The sequence below is a fragment of the Phaethon aethereus genome, assembly GCF_964289735.1.
Source record: "Phaethon aethereus genome assembly, chromosome: 4".
Taxonomy (NCBI): Eukaryota; Metazoa; Chordata; class Aves; order Phaethontiformes; family Phaethontidae; genus Phaethon; species Phaethon aethereus.
Window position 1 is genome coordinate 35,975,958 of NC_138578.1, and position 19,486 is coordinate 35,995,443.

The following is a 19,486-nucleotide window of genomic DNA, read 5'->3' on the forward strand; positions in this document are numbered from 1 at the left end:
CAATTAAATACAAACAAAAGCGATAATTTAATGTGCTGGAAATGTGGATTGGAATGTTGCTTGATTTGGGAAAAACTGCAATTCAGTGTATTTTACTGCAATACAGCAAAAAAATCCTTATCAGAATACACAGAAAGAGGCATTTTTTATTCAAGATATCTGAACAGTTTTCAAGATGTTCATCGAAATGAAATGGGCATTTGGATAATGCCTGAGGCTGTAATTTTAATAATAATTCCAAGATAACTTGATGTGGTGCATCAAGGCAAGAAATAGAGAGCTGTTGCCAGAGATGTACATAAGTCACGGCCAAAGAAACAGCAGGATATAGCCATAGGTTTTCCACAGGAATTTTTTTGTTCGTATTTTTGTTATTTTGTTATACAGTAATCTACAAAACAGGCAAATTGCCATAAAACCTTAAAAGGATATTATTTAATATGGGTTTTTTTCCTGTTTCCAACTGCTTGCTCAATATCAGGTTTGATTAGAGAGCCGCTACTTTATTTTACAAAAGGTTCGAAGTATTGCTTCATATCTTTGTATTGGAAAAGGTGTAATGATAATATATCAGTGTCACTGAAACACTTCAATACTTTAAAAAACAAAAGAATCTTAACACAGAATGAAGTTACTATCTCATACTGCTCAATTTGTAAGAATATGTGTAAAAATAAAGCATGAAGTGATCACAGAATGTGGAGCATTTTTATGTTGCGACATGGCCCAGCTCTACAAATATATATATGTTTTGATATATATATTACATATGTGTGTGTATGTTTAATTTTAAATATCAGTATCGCCAATGAAGTTCCTGATATTGTCTGTCTCAAAGACACTGGCATATACCTAGGGATTCACCAGACTGTACAGAAATTTTTAGAACAGCAGTGCAAGAATTCTGCTGTATGAAGACTCACATTTTGATTTGCTAATACGGGGCTCAGGCATTAATTTAAACCCAGGGTAAGCCAAAATAGAAATTTTTGTCTGTAACAACACATGGCTTTTTGTGCACGGATAGTCTGGCTTGTCTAAAGGAAAAAAAAACCCTACGAGTTGATCCTGCTTTGTTGACGGCACCGTGTGCATAGCTCAGAAGCTTACCTTAGGCGATCTGAGCTCTCCTCGCCGCCAGTTGGTATCAATCCTGTGTTGTCTAATGTAGGCGCTTTTCCACGGACTGTGTATAAAGCCTGGTTTTATTACTTTCCTCCTCTTGATATGTAACGGTTCATCAATCCCTGAAATGAATTTTAAAAAGCGGGAAGGGGAGGAGATGAGGCCACTCCAAAGCAAACAACTTGTCTCCCTCCCAACTCTGTACAGTGACCGCAGACCTTAAATACTGCATTGACGTAGCAACCTCCCGCCTGCCAGTATTTGCACTGGGTGTCAGTGACACTGCCCTGCTCCTCAGCTCTTCACATTACATCTTTCCTCATCTTTTAAGCATAATCATTACTGTCATCATGGCTGAAAGTGCTCTAGTTCATCATTCCTTCCTGGCAACCTACTTACTAGCTTGGTTCTGAATCCCCCTTTCTGAGGCAACAGAGCAGAATACTGCCTTTTTCAGACGGGTATTGTCCAATGACCTCCAGAACCACTCAGGCACTCATTTTGGAACCCTTCAAAAAGTAAATCTGTCTGTGGTCTTCCTCTCTGGTAACCCACTTCATTACCTTTAAGTAAGTTCTCTATGACTCTAGATACTGGTGAGCTCTTACTTCCTTTTCTTGAGCCAAAGGGCTGTGTGCTTTTGGCATTGACCTCTCCTGGCTGGAACTGAAGTATAGCTGCGCCCTTTATGGAACTGACACTTGTGCATTGTTTTAGCCTTGCTGCTACAGATACCTCCTTTTTTTACAGTTCTCTCACCCATCTCTCTTTTCTGTACAGCTCCCCTCTCCACCACATCTCATTACTAGCAAGAGTCTTGTCTCTTGCCAGTATGTGGATTTCACTCTTCTGCTTTTAGCCCCTTCTCTGGTGTCTCTGTCTGCAAGTCTTGAATTAACTGCTCCTTCCCATTACCGAGCACCTCACTACATCTAACCAGTACTGTCAGACCAATGCTGTTTTGTTTGTGCTCCCGTGCCTGGCCACCATTATTTTTACTTCTAAGCTCACAAATGTAGGCACATTCCCCTCTGAACCTCCTCCTTTTTTCTCATTCTGGCCTCCTAATGCATCTTCACTGAAATTTGTAAGAGGTTGAATCTTAAGTCTTAGAGAAAATTTAAGAGGTTTCAATTGCAGAAGAAAACTAATTAATTTAGGTACCTTTACAAATAGCCAGCTACATTCACATTGTCATGCTTTTTAGTCTTTGCATCGACCTCTCACAAGTTCTTGCCTCCACACTCTGGCCAGGTCCCCGTGTTTGCCCGTGTCCAAGAGGAACACGTGCTCTGAGATCGCATGCGTGTGCTCTGCACCCCAGAACAGACTCCTTGTTCATAGAATTCTCCCTAAAAATAAAAAGCTTACATTCTTCATGTGCTCAAGTATGCAGCTACTTTCCTGGGAGCCTTTTACTGCCTGTCCATATTACTGCTGAACCACTGTCTCTGATTTGGCACGAGCAGGCAATACCCATGGGGCTTATGTGTGTCTGCCTCTAAGCAATCAAGTTAGCACCTTCTCCCCCTGCCATGGGCCATTTTTCTCTCAATTTTCCTACAAATGACGTGAAATTACAGCATCCCTTCTACCCAACCACTGAAAGGGTTTTTCCTCCATCTTATTTCCAAGCTGCAAGACTACACTCCTATCATTTTTACTTCTCAGCTCTCACTTCCTTTGGTTGTATTTTGAATAAAAATAATCCTTAAAAAGCAAAAATAATTGTATTTATTTTAAAAATATACACCTAGTATACTTTAGAAATGGGATGTTCAAACTTAATTCTAGTTTCATTTCTGGTACTCCACAGATTATTTTTGCTTCTTGCTTTCAACAGAGATACACACCACGTAGCTCAAAGCATCCCTAGCAGTAAATTTAAAGTCACCCGAATTGCCTCTGTAGAACTGTAAGCTTATTAGGTAAATGAACTGCACTTTTCACAACAGCAACGCTTTGACCATTACATCCGTCTTTTTGCTCAGCCTTACCCTCCTCTTTGCATTTCTCTCTCCAGAGAAGATTATCTTCAGCCAGAATTCTCCAGTAACGACATGTCTGGGCTGCCTGCAGAAGGTCCCTGGGTTCCAGGAATGATAGCACATAGAGTGCCAACTGTAAAAGAGAAAAAGAAAGGGTATTTTCTGCATTGCTTTTGAAAGGAAAAGTAAAATCACTCGAAGTATTATCACACACTAGGAGCTGAAATACAGAAAATTGAAACAATAAATTATTAAATCACCTCAGAAACTTAACAGAGCTACAGTTTATTCCAGTGGGCACGTGAAAGTGTCACAATCATCTTAAGTAACTAAATCCATACATACCACATCAGAAATGATTCTTGTATTCGCAAGAGAGTAGATGTCAGCTGAAATCACTACTACCTTTTTAAAAAATGTAATCCACGTTACTTTGAACCATTAACAGAATTATTACTACAATAATTAGGTCTGTTATTTTAGCTAACAAGTACACCACAAGTTCTTTTGTGAGTTTTACTAGAAAATATAACATTCACCATGTGAGCAAATAGGAAAGTACGTTGTGATGAGTAACATCACTCAGTAAGCCTGAATCCAGAAAAAGCAAACGCTACGTGCACCTGAGTTCAAAAGCACGCTGCAGCTGTAGGCAAGGCAGCACACATACCGCCCATTTTCCGATTAGAATGCAAACACACTCCTAAGCGGTGATTAGGTGTTACAGGGTGTTCTACGGACTGGGATGCAGGAGGATCGAAATACGTAACGTCGATACTGTACACAGTACGTTACTAAAAACATACAGGAAATCCAAATAAGCACCAGAAGACAAACAGAAGATTAATTTTTCCATGTGACAAAATTAAAGGTTATTGGGAGACTTCAGACCTCAGCTGACTGAGCTGAGCCACGTAATGATCACAATAAAACCCCCCAAATCTCCACCAGTATCTTCAGATGCATCGAAGTCTTAAGCAGGGCCAGAGGCATCTAAAACACTACCCAAAACCCAGGGACAGCTATCCTTAAGGGTCTGATGACCAAGTACAGCTTTTCTACCTGACAGCAACAATACATCTCCCCAGTCATGGAAAATAAAAAGTACAAGAGGCAGGAAGGTCCCTTCCATGGCTACAAACTCTGCAGAAAGAACAGTATTGACAGGAAGTGACGCAGAGAGCTACGTACATGCTGAAACAGTGGGCTCTCCGTCAGTAAGGATGCAAAAGTTGTCAGGGAAATCAGATCATCCACTTTTACTTCTGCTTGGAATATCTTTTTGTGTCTGGGATTTTTTTATTTAATTTTTAGCTGGAGTTATGATGTATATAAATAGAATCTGCTCTTCAGAGCAGCACAGACTGAAATTCAGCGAGGAAGCCATAACCATAGGCTGGTGACCTCAGCATATTTTTGATTTTATTATGTGAGAAACATTTACTTTGAGTAATCTAGACCAGCCAGTGACTGAGCGGGAAATAAAAATTCAGTATGCCAGAACTGTTTGCATTTTGACTGCACACACCCTCCCCCCCCGTCCTTGTTTGCAAGTCCTCACCCACAGCTCACGTTGAGCACGTAGGACTCCACATTTCAGGGACCTGTGTCTTAAGTTATGCAGCAAATCCCATATGCACCCCGGGCCATAAAGCTGACGAATCGTCCTTTGGCCCCGACTCAGGAAGTCAGCATTTCAGATCTGGTGTTGAGGCTCTCTGTTACAAGAGCAACAACTGTACCCGTCCTTTTAGACTTTCTGTCTTAACTCCTAGTATGTAAAATTCTTTAGGAAGTGCTGTTTCCTAACACACACATCAGACAGTGCTGCGTGCACCAAGACTCAAACATGAAAGAGATCCTTTCCATTTTTGCTGGATGTTCCTTAACTGACAGCAGAGTTTGTTTAAATATCACTTGTCCTGTCTATACAGATACAGATGCTTGCTAAGATGGTGTTAATTAAAACCTGTGAGCCAACCTATTCCAAAACAGGTTACATATGGGTGACATTTGTTTTAGACTATATTTATCTAAATTGTCATCAAGGGTCAACACAGCCCACAGTTGACTTTAAGATTAGTAGTGCATAGAAGATGACATTCCTTTTTCTCAGCTCATGGATCTAGTTTTAAGAAAAGGTAGCAAAGACCTAACCTTTGACTCAACTGTGGCTACTCTCCACCGCAGTGTTAATAAAACCCAGTAATAAGCAGTCTCTTGCCATTTGCTCCACTCATACACAAGGTACCAACAAAATTTCTTTGGCCGATTTCAGCAAAACTCCTCATATGTTGGTTTCTAGACCTGGTTTTCACGAACAAATAATTTCAATAATTATTCCAAAAGTCTCAGCAAGAAAACAGGAGTATTCACTTCAGATTAATTGTTTGACTGCATGCTTCCTCAGGAGGAAAGCAAACATTTTCCTGGTTATTCAGCTATTAAGTTACTGTCTTTGCATTGCTGAAAATGTTTTTGAAGAAAAGCTCTCCTGTCCAAATTGTCGTCATCTTCTTCTGGTTAGGTAATGAATCACTGCATTGCACCCAACAGCACTGGAGATAGCTACAGATGTTAATGTAGAGCGACAACTCAGGAGAGCGTGTTTTCACAGGATGCTGGCTTTGACAGGGAAGCCTGCTTACAGAATTACTGACCCTAACAACCTACTCTTGCCCCCACAGCTCAGTTCATCACCCCCTACTGCAGCCCACGTCAGCGGTTGGGGACAGGATCACTTCGGAGATCTGGGTGAAGAATGATCTTCCAAAAGGGAGAGGAGATGGTAGAGTTAGCTCAATGGCGTTTTTCATTTGACTCTGTTAATATTGGTGACAGCGACTTGGGGTTAGGAAGCAAAAATTATTTAAGCCAGCTTCACTGCTGAAGTCAGCCTGTCATGAAGCTAAGGACTTGACAATATTCTGGTTTCAAGAGGCAAAAACAAACACCAAAAATAAATTAAACAAATTAAACACAAGTAGCTTACAATGGAGTCAAGAAACATGAATGAGAAGTTTCACAGCTAAACAGCCTATCTTTTCTGTGAAGAAATTGCTAAAACTGAAATAATAACATGATCATTAGTTACAGCATAACTCGATCACTGGTTGTACTTGAATTAGTTTTGACACTAAATCATGCAAAGACAACTGAGCTGTGAGTTACTGTTATCAATTCTGTATGAAATTTCCAGATTTAATAGGTGTAGAAGTGGCAAAGTATCTTCTGTCTACTCCAACTATGAAGTCTTGCTGCCTTCCTCCACCTCTGAACTAAGGCTGGTTTGGGTAGCTTCCCTACAAACACAGCAAGCAAGCAGAGGTCTTACTAAGCTCTCCTTCTCCCCCAGTGTCCTTTCCAGTTATGAAGAAGGCTGCCACAAGAAGGGCTTCTATAAATACATGCCATGTGTCCTAAGTTGATGCTCATGGCACAGATTGCTTCCATCCCTTACAAATGCTAACCAGCAACGGAAGGCTGAGACGCTTCCCAACTCATGAAGATGTGACAGCACATAAAACGAAAGAAGGGCCTTGTACACCTAAGTATTCAAAACCAGGACATACACCAGAAAAAATGGCAAGAAACAGAGATACAGGACGGTCTTCAGGTAGTAAGTCGATGTTCAGGTTTGGGCCCCTCTCTACAAGAAGGGCACTGAGGTGCTGGAGCGTGTCCAGAGAAGGGCAATGAAGCTGGTGAGGGGGCTGGAGCACGAGTCTTATGAGGAGCGGCTGAGGGAACTGGGGTTGTTCAGTCTGAAGAAGAGGGGAGACCTTATCGCTCTCTACAACTACCTGAAAGGGGGTTGTGGCAATGTGGGCGTTGGTCTCTTCTCCCAAGTAACTAGTGATAGGACGAGAGGAAATGGCCTCAAGTTGCGCCAAGGGAGGTTTAGACTAGATATTAGGAAGAATTTCTTTACTGAAAGAGTGGTCAAGCATTGGAACAGGCTGCCCAGGGAGGTGGTGGAGTCACCACCACCGGAGGTGTTCAAAAAACATGTAGATGTGGCACTTTAGGACACGGTTTGGTGGGCATGGTGGTGTTGGGTTGATGGTTGCTGAAACACAGCAACCAAATATAAGCACCAGAATATCTTTTAAAAACTTGCTTTGTAGTGTGTTAATAACTGAAGACTTACAGAGACTTCAGCCCTCCGGAAAATTTTCACATGGAAAACCCAACATGTCAAATAGACTTCCTCCCCGCTCCAAATAACAAAACCATTTCCAATTCCCTGAAAACAAGCAAGGTCAGAAGTACCATTTCTAGATAACTAAAACACATCCATTTAATGATTGTAGCAAACTGGCTTTATAATCTTTCATATTCACCCCCATATTCTAGTTGTGAGGACATCAAGAATTACTCTTCTGTGGACAGCATTTAGTTACACACGGTTGAAAAGCACACACGCTGAAATCTGAACCTTGGTTTCTCTTTAACATGATACAACATGATCTGATTTGCTGTAAAAGATTTACTGTAAGATATCGGCTTAATTAGGGTTTGGCTTCATCCTTCGTAAGAAGTGCTCTTCTGGGTTTACTTTTGGTTTTTTTTGGTATAGACTTTAGGGCTCAGTTTATTTAAAATAAACTCAAAGACAATATTCACAAAAACCCCACCACTTAAAGCATTAAACTATAATGCTTGTACTTACAGGATAGTGTGCAGAAAGGTGTGCATCCAGAGGAAATTTTTGTGCGTGCGTGCCCTAAAAGAACTAGATCTCAAAACACCCCCCCACAATCAGACCAGTCAGGATCCCGAGATGTTTTTTAAGGTACTGGGATTTTGTTTAAAGGAGTCATCTGTATTTCCAAGTATCTAAATGCCTACCAAGAGATAAAGGTATGTTAATCTGAAACTACAGTAGCCATGTTATGGCAGTGTACCAAACTGCGGACCTCTAACATCAGTTTACATCACTACGTTGGCAAAACCGAATGCCATCATTAGCGTGGAAGTGTTTAAAAGCTGCCAACTGATGCACTGCACAGTCCAGCATTAACCTGGATTTCTCACCTCTTTTGGGAGCAAGGAAATGAAGTCTCTTTGAAACTGGGGCTCTATCACTTGCATCATGTGTTTTACTTGTGTTGGTTCACAACTATCAATGAGTTCATCCAAAGCAAGTAATTTCTCTGGTCCACTCCAGCTCTGCAAGAAAAAAAAAAGAAAGAAAGAGTAAGCTTAGCTTAATACACTAGTTTGGTTCCTATTAGGAAGTGCCGTTGCTTTGCCAATAAGGCAAGTTAAGTTTCCTTGTCGACCTGTATACAAGCATATAAAAAGCCAGGAAGATAAATGCTCATGTTAATTACACAAAAATGAGAAGTTAATGAACACAAAGTATTCAAAATTACTACATTGATTCATAAACTAAGAAAGGTTTTGTTATACACACACACAGATTAGCAATTAAATAGATAATAATATTTAATAATAATAATTACATTAATTAAGCTTCTTTTGAAGTTGATAAAAACTACACACACATTACTGACAATGAAGGGGTTGCAACAGAACGCGCTCCCTCTCTATCTTTCTCCATTGTGCATTCAAGGGAGATGATAACTTTTAACCTTTCTGTTTCATCTGGTAGACCAAAAACTTTCAATGAAACGAAAGGAGACGGAAGAAAGAAACTTCCACTGGAAGTGCATCAGCTCACTGCCCGCTTATTACCACAGTATGTCCCTAAGTGACAATGCTGTAATTTCAGAATCCTGGCTGTAAACCAACGTATATTTTCTAAGTATCAATTTACACTTGAATAAACAGGGAATTTTGATTGGCAATTTTCTTACTTCACATTTTTACTAATGGGCACCATAAAATTTGAAGATTATAACAAGGCACTCCATTTGAGAGCACAGAAGATTAGCAGCATCATTTGTAGAAAAAAATTAATAACCGAATATATTGCACATCTGAAAAGCATGTCTTAAACTCATCTGTGCTCATCAAAGAGTTTTGATTTGTTATGTGAAAATAATTTAAAGAAAAAAATAACTTCTACAGGAAAAAACAACAGCCACCGCTAACTGATTTAGCAACAGAATTAGAGCATGAATAAAGCCTTCGAGAGGAAAGAAAATGAGACATCACAGTTTTTGAGAGTGGATTCACATTCATATTCTTGGGTATCTTCTAGAGTGACATTTACAAGTGAATTAGCACATACAAATGATATTACAGTTACTGTAAGAGGCTAACTGAAGTAAAAAAAAAAGGCAAGACACCTTACAATTAAGATGCCTGTACTAATCTGCCACATATCTCAGGACCTTTATTACTCATGCTCTGAATTTCTGTTTTCTGGACTTGCTTCTGACAATTAACTCCTGTCTCCACAATACTACAATGTTTGTATATTGTGAAGTTTCTGCAGAACAATGAGGCAAGTGAAGGAGAAGGTGAAAATTTTGGAAGCAAACGCAAAGCAGATAAACACCCTGCTTTACTCGATGTAGAGCCATCATCACGTTGCATCATTCCTCCCCAACAGACACGTCGAAACACTTAGAATGTCGAGCAAAGTATCATTTACCCACGAGGACCCACCCAACTGCCGGGTGACCCCATTCCATCAGGGCAGCGAGGGCAGCTTCGAGCTGCCTCAGTTACGGCGTGAGCACCTGCCAGGACACTTGCAACAAAGCCGGCAGCGTGGAGCAGCTTGTCCACCCCGGCTCCAGGCTCTCGCTCGGCAGCAGACGTGCGGCAGATACGGGACAGCCTGCCCCAGCAGCGGGGGGAACGCAGTTCCCACCAGCCGAGCCTTTGCGCACACTGCTGGCAAGCGGTAAGAAGGTCTAGGCTGGAGAGGAAACATTCCCCATCCATGCGCGTGTATGTAGATTGCCACCGTAAGAAATGAGGGCTTCCGTGTCTCATATCCAGTACCTCAGAATATTAAAAAGAAACAAGAATGTCTCAGCATAAATTGCAGCAGTGCTGTTATAAACAGCTTTTGTTATAAATTTCTTTCAATAAAAACATTTGCATCAGAGTGCAGTTCTCCATAAATCATGCGCTGAAGGACTGTTTATCTCACAAACTTTCCAACTGTTTGTTTCACTAACCCAGAGGTTAGCTGGTGTTAGGTACAAATGTTTGCAATCTTTAATCCCATCTGTCAGCTCAGTTTGAATTTAGGAGAATTTTAAATAAATGGAAAGTAATACCTGTGCTACTTCCTTAAAATATAAATTTCCAAGGTCAGTCTACCCTTAATTTATAAGCAGCTACATTTATTAAATTAGAATATCTCAACCTGAGGAGCATTGTCTTTTGTTGTGGCAAACATTGTCAGCAGTCATGAACATGTTATTGATTAATAATTTCACTCTACACTATCTTAATCTGTAACACTCTTTCACTTAGACATTCCTGTTTCCAAAACATAATACAGATCTGAACGGAAAAGGGGAAAGATTCAAGAATGGGAGAGAGATGCTAATGAATAAAAGCAGTACCCTCTTTCATCCGTCCATTCATCATTAGATGGCTACAGGCAGCTTCCTAAGGCTCTTTTTAAGCAATCAGCTGCTACAAAATGTTTTCTCTAGGACATTGTCCTCTTAGTCTTTCACTTAAGCAAACAAACCTCCAGCTACAGTCAGTAAGAGGTCTCCGAGGGAAACGTTTGGCATGGAAAATGGGGATGAAGTCTTGCCAGATGAACACAACTGTTAGCGTTAACGAAGGCAAGACTAGTAAATGAGAGTTTCTGGGCCCCACAGCTTGATCTGTTTGCAAAAAAAATCGCATGTAGCACTTCGAGTGGAGAGGGGAGGAAGTAAGTTTGTGGCTTTGATGAGAAACAACAATGAACAACTGTTGCAGAAGAGGAAAACAAAACCAGTAAATGTGTGTCAAACAGTTTGCAATGTTTCAAGTGTTGTAGATGACCAAAGACTTCTGAGACATGTGGGGTGGTGTCCAGATACCTTGGATTTCTACCAAGCGATTTTCTTTTAAATTGAAGATCCTTGCAAATAATATACTTTATCTTTAAAATGCATTTGTTTAATTGTTTTCCTTGTCTTCAAAAGTTAAGTTTAAAATTAAACCAAAGCTTTTATTATGGGCAGGGGCTCCCCTAGAAAAGGTAACTCCAGGACTCATTCACATACCCCCTGAAAGCCAGCAGGGACGGCTGATACTGCTCTTTGAACGATTTGAGCTTCCTAAACAAGCATTCCCCCTCTTCCCTCCTGTTTCCCCAGGGAGGTCTTGATTTGTCGGCCAAGGCCTTTTGGCTGGTTCATACCACTTCCTCATCCAGTAATGCAGCTGCTGCAACCGCGGCACTACCTACCTGAAAACCATCCCTTCGTTTTCCCCTTTGCTATTGTGTTTAAATGTCTGTCTTTTCTTTTTCAGGCAGGCAAGACATCTCTATAATCAACATAAACGACATCTTTTCTGCTTCTACAACGTCCACCTCATCCCTCCTGTCTGACCCGCCATCTATCTTTCTACCATCTTCTGTTTCTGTACCTTCTACTCTTCCATGATCTACGCTTTTTTATCGCACAGGTCTCATCTGCTAGCTCCAACTGGTACAATTACAGTTTCTAGCAATTAGATCCTTTTTCTATTATAGGTGTATTTAGGACACCTATTTTAAATGGTTTAATTTCAGGGTGCTGTTCTCCGCAGCTGAATTCTGTTAATAAAGGTCTGTCGTTACAGTGACCTGCAGAAAGCGCTCTCGTGGATCCTGCTTCTGCCCGACTCTTGGATCTGTTACGGAGATCCCTGCCATACGCCACCTCAGAGGTATCTTCGTCCGGGTAAAAACAGCACATAAACAAAATCCACTGAAAGAAAGACCGTCTACATCAGCAAGTAGTTTGTCATAACAGGAGGGGTTCAGGGAGCAGTTGGTGCTGAAGCCCCCACATTAACTCATCTCCAAGACCTTGTCTGGCTCCCTGGGCTGAACATCTGCACCACACGTGATATGAGCCTGTCTAGAGGAGCGGCGACTGGTTCAGACCCTTACGTTCCCACTGTGGGCTGGACAACATAGAGCTTCTTCTGAAACGAGTTTAGTTTGTATTGTATGTATCAAAACTGCCCTGAGAGCCAAACCAATGGGAAATCAGTGGGCATGATCAGGAGATGATCTGCTTTAAGTCTGCACTATTCCTCTGAAACGAACTGGTAACGGTCATACAGCCAGAAGGGGTTATCGCAGAGCAGAACTCTCCCGTTCTGCGTGTAGGGGTTCTACAGAAACACCAAACCTTTCACCTAGTCCCACCACAAGAGTACAGAACAGAAAATGCTGCAATGCTGGTTACGATACAACCTTTACCGCCTGCTTCACATAAGAGCTGGACTACTCAGTCACACATTTATGCATTCATGAGCGTCTTCGGAAGAATAAGAAATGGAGAATGGTAAGTAATTTGAATTTAGCTGGCTTAGCCAACTATTTATGTAAAAGCCAGGAACAGTACTCTTGCCAGCCAAAAATGACAAAAGCATTTTGGACGCTAGCTAAACTGCTGAGAAAAAAAGCTTCCGATTTTAGGTAAAATAATAGCGTTTACTAGGTTCTCAAACTGATTGCCCATAACTTACTGTGTATGGAACAACTTTTCAACATCAATATTCCAAGAAAATGCAAATTTTTCATCACATTACTTAAAATAAAACCCAACACTTAGTATGTGAAGTAGGAAGAATGAAGAGAGAATGAGAGAACTTGGTAATTTCTGAGGCGGTACTATCTCTGACTGAACTTAGCATGCAGCTGATCTTTTTTTTCCTTATGGCAAGCATTTTGGTGACTAAAAAAAAATACATACTGCTTCAAATAAAATAAAGTTTCTTGTAAAAGAAAAAAATCTTGTAAAGATACACTTGGGCACTGAGTTTTAAAAATCTTATAATGGATATTAAAAACAACTGAAGCCAAGAGCCACCGCAAAACAGAAAAAATAAATAGGCCTTTAAGAAAATAAATGGTTTGAACATATCAAAATGCTTTTCTATTTTTCTTTGCAGACTAACATTTCACTGAAATCAATACACGTCTTCATTTTTAAAGGGGAAGTGCAACTACCCTTCCAACTGTTCCTCCTTTCTGTGTTAGTTTTTTGTCACTTTCAAAATAAGAGGCTTTGATCAACTACAAAACCTAACAGCAGCAATAACATATAAAAAATAAATTTAAAAAAACTTAGAAGTCATCTTCAGTTCCCTTAGTATTTGAAGAGTGGTCTTGCTTTTTAATTTGAAAAGATAATATAAGAGAATGACTGAAGGCTGTACAGGTGACAGACTTCAGAATAATCGAGTATCACTCATTACTGCCAGCTTGCATGCCAAAGGACAGCGCTACCTTGAAACAGTACATATGTCCAGCTAACATGTCCCTGGAAATTTAGCTTTAAAATTAATTGGAAATATATTTCCATGTAAAATAAGATAGTGCTATTAAGCAGGCTTAGCAGGCATAAAGTCCATAAAGGAAAGCTCTCCCCACTTTTTCTTCTGTACAGGAAAAACTTTGTATTGCAAGAACGATGCTACACATGCCATTTACCTCTGCCCTTTAAAGGGCAGAGCGAGCTCCCCTAATTTTAAGAGTGTGCTTTTATCATTTGACTGTTTAAGACTTACCCCTTTCATAAAATTTACGTGGAAAATAAGCACACAGAAAGCGAGGTGGCTTGGCATTAGCCAAGGAGATGTAACACTGAGATGCAGCTACATGACTTTGAAAGCTTCTGGTTCTAAAATACGGAACCCCCTTTTACGAATACAATAAAAACTACAGGTAAGAGAAGTGATCATTAAGTGCTACTCGATGAACTCCAGTTATGAGAGGCACGCCTCTCTCTCTCAAGACTACAGATCAGCGTTTTGGAATTTAGTACTGCGACTAAGTATTTTGAAAAGCTGAGTATCTGATTATATATTCACTAAAGCGTGGTTTCTACGTTACTAACCCCAAATTTCGGACCCCAAAGTAATAAAAAGTTAACCATAGGCAAAATTTCCATGAGCCTACAGACTTCTTCTCCTTATCCTGACCAAAGAGCCCATAGCACTGCTTTTACTGTCAAGCACGTTTGCACCACTCTCTCAAACATTTCAGCCTTTCATAATCTTTTTTTTAAAATATGTAACTATTGATAACTAGGAATCTGATGTGAGAAAATACACGTTGTGCATTGTAGAGAACAAAATAGCTTTTGGTAGTACAAAGGCTTTAACATAACAAAATGTTAAAATACAATGTAGTATTATGTTATCATATGTACAAAGTACCATTCAAATATGATTCTTGCGGGTTAAAAAGCCTTATTTTTATGAACAGTCTCAATAAAGATACACCATAATAATTAAGTGTGAGTATTTTTAAGAAACTGAATGATGTGTACAAGAATATCTTAATTCCAAGCTTCCACTGTTTTAAGCACATTTTCGATGTGTAAAAATAAAGAGGGAAGGAGCTCTACATTATTATTTTAATGTTCAGAACTGACAGTGATTGAGATCAATGGTGTTATGTGGCAGCATGAATCAAGCCAAAAGCACGCTTCTGCCTGCTCGCTACTGTATCTACAATATTGCTCTTCTACCTTTGCCTGTTATAGTAGCTGAAACAATGCCTGTGTTAGTTAGTTACTCCTTTTGAAAATGTTTTTAGAAGTAACAGTTTATTAATCAAGATAGGAAGACATAATATTTCAGTTTTTCAAATCAATGACTAGGACTCATCCCTGCTTCGTAAAAATACAGAGCAAAACTATACAGTAAAGAGATCTCCATGATACAGGTTATGGAACAGGAACTGTGTTTGTATTAACGTCCACAAAATTGGCTTAGGTGCTACCAGACTGGTGTCCAAGCAGATTTCAGTTTCCACACATGCAAGTGGTGCATACCACTGTCTGTCACACCTTTTCTTTCGTCAGATTAAGTTTTGGGCACTGCTGAAGGCTGTTGGAAAGATACAGAAAACCTCTTTCCCTGCTCCGTTCAATTGTGTACGCATGTACTGGCTGACATTATGTTGTTCCATATAAAAAGATCGGTAAAAATACACGTTGAGTTTCCTTTTAATGTTTTGTTAAACTTTTCTTTCTAACCTTAGAAGACACCAGACTTATGACAAATTTAGTGCTATACCTGCACTAAAGCAAACCGTCCACGAATGCTTGCTAGCCTCCAAGTGAAAATGTCTCAAGTTAGCTTGAGGCTATGGAGGCAGCCATTACATGTTGGACAGACTTTCCAGAAAATGTGAAAGCATCAAACAGGAAGGCTTATTTCATTAAGTAACCAGAGAAAGCAGTTATTTTTTGTGAATCTCTACAGTAACTAGCTGAAACAAGGAACAACAATTCCGTGAAGTTGATGACCGTTTGTTTTTTCAACAGTACACAAAATCAACGACAGAGACATTCTGGGATGTGTAAGGAGGACTGCCTTTACTGAAGCAGCCTTTTACTTAAATCATGGAGGTAAGCTGCTTCAGATGTTTATTTCTCTAAGCACTGGTTACCTGAAACATTTTCAGCCATTCCTGAAGGCCCGTCGGTGGCTGCACAGATGTAATACGGCGACGTTGCTGTCCCTGGCCATTGGCTGCCCTCAGGTCCCCAAAAGTAGTAGGTGTGGCAGAGCATGGCACCAGCCCCGTAGTACTACAATACAAATAAAAAGTAGTAAGTCACATGTAAAACATTAAGGAAAATGTAGAAGACTATTGCAGAAAAAAGAACTCTAGTACAGAAGTTGTAACTATTACTTAAACTCTTAAACTTCGTGCAAAAGTAGTAACATGAAAAATTGTCACTCACAGGGTCAGTTCCCACACTTCCATAAATCTGCCCGTTTCTACCACTGCAGCACTAATCCTCCAGCTAGGGGGAAAATGGGGATCACCTTTCAAGGCTGAAAGATTACCACTCTGTTTATAGACAACCTGCTGGCCAATTGAGAGGCAGGTTTAAACACGCCTTCCCTTGCCAGAGTACTTCCTTTGCTTCTGGGCTGCATTTGCGCTTTCTGACTGGTGATGGAGGAGCCACAGTTCAGAGTCCCACCTGTATGTGAAATGTGCTACTAGTGCTGCTTCACTGCCAAACAGGAAAAAAAATTAATCTATTTTTAGCTCTTAATATATTTTGTTGACAAAGAGCTAGCAGTATCAAGTAGTCCTAGTGGCTCAGTGGTTTGGAACTGTGCTTTGAAATACTCTATACAGTATTTTAAAGTTTGCGTGTTGAGGGAGTGACAGGAATTAAAGTGGGGGGGGGACTGAGGTGAAGAGGGAAAAGGAGGCAAAGGTGCTCCCTGAATTACAGTTTCATTTTTTCACTCTGACATGTTAAAAACCAGCTCATTCATATGGGATGGAGCTTTTAAAAGAGCTGGGATTAAGCTGCCATTGTAGGAGTCTAAAGAAATACAGCTGACTGGGTTTTCTTTTTTTTTTTTTTACATAATGTAAAGTACTTCGTTCACAGAATATCAAAGTTGTATTCCCTAGCAGGAAATTTAGAACTCCAGTAGTGTTTGCACAAGCATGAAAATTTTAAATACAGTGTGGGACTCCAAAAAAACCTTTGCTTTTGTGAATGATAAACCCAGCTTTTTAGGAGGTATGAGCTTCAGGGTTTTACTGACTTTTCAGTGGCTACAGGAATAGCTTCAAGTGATGCAAGTTCCTTTTAATATTTATCTCGTCATAATCTACAAATATTTCACTCTACTCTTCCTTACTCTGAAGGACAATCATAGCATGTCCTAATATTTACCCAAACTGGTAAAGGAAAGTAAAGATTGGTTTTAACGGGCATATCTTTAAGTGTTAATTCTACTGAGTAATAACAGAAACAGAAGCCGATACAAAAATACTCTTTCACAGATGAAGGATCCTCTTAATGACATTTATTGGCTTTACCTGTTCTATGCAAAGAAAGTTCATCAGGCCTGTCAATTTTAGAGACTGTCTGATCCTAGGGAAAATGGAAACAAGCAGGCACATGAACTGCCTAAATATTATTAAATAAAATATAATCAAAAAGTTTAAAAGAGAGAGGATGGGATGTTATTTAAGGATTCTTTTATGACAATAATGAATCAAAATCCAAGCAATGTCAATTGACAGTATTTTTAAAATAAAATCTGGTTTACAGCTTACTCATTCTCATCACCTGTACTGAGATCCAGCAGAAGGCCTATCATTCAAGGTCCAAAATAAGGGTCTTAAAGTTGTGTTATATTGGATCTGAGCAATACGTAGCCTTGAGCTTGCCCCAGGAGAACAGTTACACTTTAGTTTCTTCTGCTGTAAGCTGGTGCTCAGTCAAAAACAGCTATTCAAAGCAGGATCTAAAAGCCTCCTTCCTTTGACCTGAGATTAAACCACGAGATTCTTGTTTGTGCTTTGTTTTTCCTGCGTGTTTCCATTCCCCTGAAACAGAGAGTCAGGTTTCTGTGGAAGCTGGACAAGTCCAATGGTTCCTTTGAATGTGACAGCTACACTTGACAAAAAGTGTATTTCTTTGTTCCTGAACTATTTACTCTTAGGGGAGTGCGGAGAACGGGGTGTCACCTGAAGAGCTGGTGGCCAACAAGAGCATTCTTCCACTAGACTGATTCAGAAACCCAGAGAAGCTACCAACCTGAGTCTTGAGGCGGATGCGGAAGCTGCAACACGTGCATCTCAGCAACAAGACATCGCCTCTTGCTCTCTACTGCAGCGTTTACACATCTGGAACGCAACCCTGGGACCTGTTTCCCTACACTGTCCTAACTCTTCAGTCATCGCCTGATAAACCTCTTGAAGGAAGAGACAGAAAATTTAAGTTACTTTTGAAAGATCTATCAGTGACTGAACACTACGGTAGCGTATTCAGAGGAAATAACATCCCTGGCCAGTTTTGGGAGGCAAGTGCAATGCTTGTGGGAAGGCTGATTCTTATTACAGGGCAAAACCATAAAACGGTGTAAATTCAAACGGGATGGGAAGCAGCGTGACACCAGAGCACAACCGTTACAGCAACTATGCAGTTGTAAGGCGTGCATCCAGGGCCCTACTCTACCACCACTTCTCACGTTTAGGGGTGCTTTACCCCACAAAGCACCTGTCCAGAAGAGCGACCTGGTGCCGGTTATTTGTGCGACCTGGTGCCGTTTAGGAGTAGTAAGGAAGCAGACTAGAACCTGTAATAATTTTACATTGTGGATATCAAGTATGTGTGTTCCTGTTCAGATCAGATGGTCTGCTCTGCCTACATAAATTTCCATTCTCTCGTTCCTGTTACCATAGCAAAGTGATACATTTGATCACAGTTTGTAACAGTCGCAGGGTTTATCATTATGTCCCTTTTTAAAAATCTGATTGATTTTATTCGTAGGAATGCTTCACCCCTCAAAAATTCTCTAAGTAAATGGGCATGCTATATTTGGAATAAAACAAAAACCTCAACTGAAGAAATGCAAGTCTGGCTACTTCATTAAAACTCACCTTCAGTTCACGTAATTGAAATTAGCTAAGCAACGTACAAACGCTGATACCACCCCTTCTTCGCTTTACAGTGCTTTCACGTTAAGAGGAGCCATAAATCAGGCTGAGCAATTGGAAAGACAGGATACACACAAGAATCAGGATCCGGTGATCTGTTGTTGCATTTAATTACCTTGTGTATTCTGAGACTTTGCAGGGTTTCTTTCCCAGAGAGAAAGAACGGACCTCGGAGCCATGGTCCAACTTTCTCTTCATCTGCAAGGTGAGGGAAAAGAGTAACAACACAGATTTAGTTACACAACCAGCCTTACTAATGTGTACTTCTGTTAAAATTAATCTGTTTTTACCTTTAATATCGAATTTTAACAAAGTTGACACTCATGAGATGATTTAAAGCAACACTTTAGTTCCTATCTTCAACGATATTTGATACATGTTTTATATGGTGCACGTATATATTATTGATGTTCTGGGGTCCACAACCTATTGGAATTACGTTCTTTTAATTCCCAAATTTCCAATGTTAAAAAGTGTGCAGAACTCTGCGTTGGCTTATTTACTAAACTGTTCTCTTGCTATTCTCCTGGCAGGTGAGGGAAAGAAATAAATCCCTTCATTCTTTGTGTTCTGATTCATTGCTGAGAGTCTCATGGAAATGGTTAAATTTTAGGTAGCCTGTCTGCATTATAAATGAAATATTCATTTTAGGGCCTAAAGAAAAATAATTCAAATATAGTTTTTCTTTTGTCTACCCTTTTATTACAAAGTTGTACCCTGAAAACATTTATAAAACTGCAGTAAAACCAACTGACAGATTAACTGACATTTTTACAAGAAGGGTAAGGATGAAAAC

At 40.0% G+C, this 19,486-nt stretch overlaps 1 protein-coding gene across 3 annotated transcripts in view; it reads right to left on the reverse strand.

The window, feature by feature from the left end:
* Positions 1–19,486, reverse strand: part of FBXW7 (F-box and WD repeat domain containing 7) — a 106,812-nt gene that overhangs the window by 13,338 nt on the left and 73,988 nt on the right. For all 3 annotated transcript variants that reach the window (XM_081999532.1, XM_081999534.1, XM_081999533.1), the window contains exons 2-6: positions 18,806–18,888; positions 15,661–15,802; positions 8,151–8,285; positions 3,123–3,246; positions 1,111–1,247 (exon numbers count right to left, since the gene is read on the reverse strand). In XM_081999532.1, the coding sequence (XP_081855658.1) occupies positions 1,111–1,247; positions 3,123–3,246; positions 8,151–8,285; positions 15,661–15,802; positions 18,806–18,888 (621 nt within the window). The remainder of the gene's footprint in view (positions 1–1,110; positions 1,248–3,122; positions 3,247–8,150; positions 8,286–15,660; positions 15,803–18,805; positions 18,889–19,486) is intronic.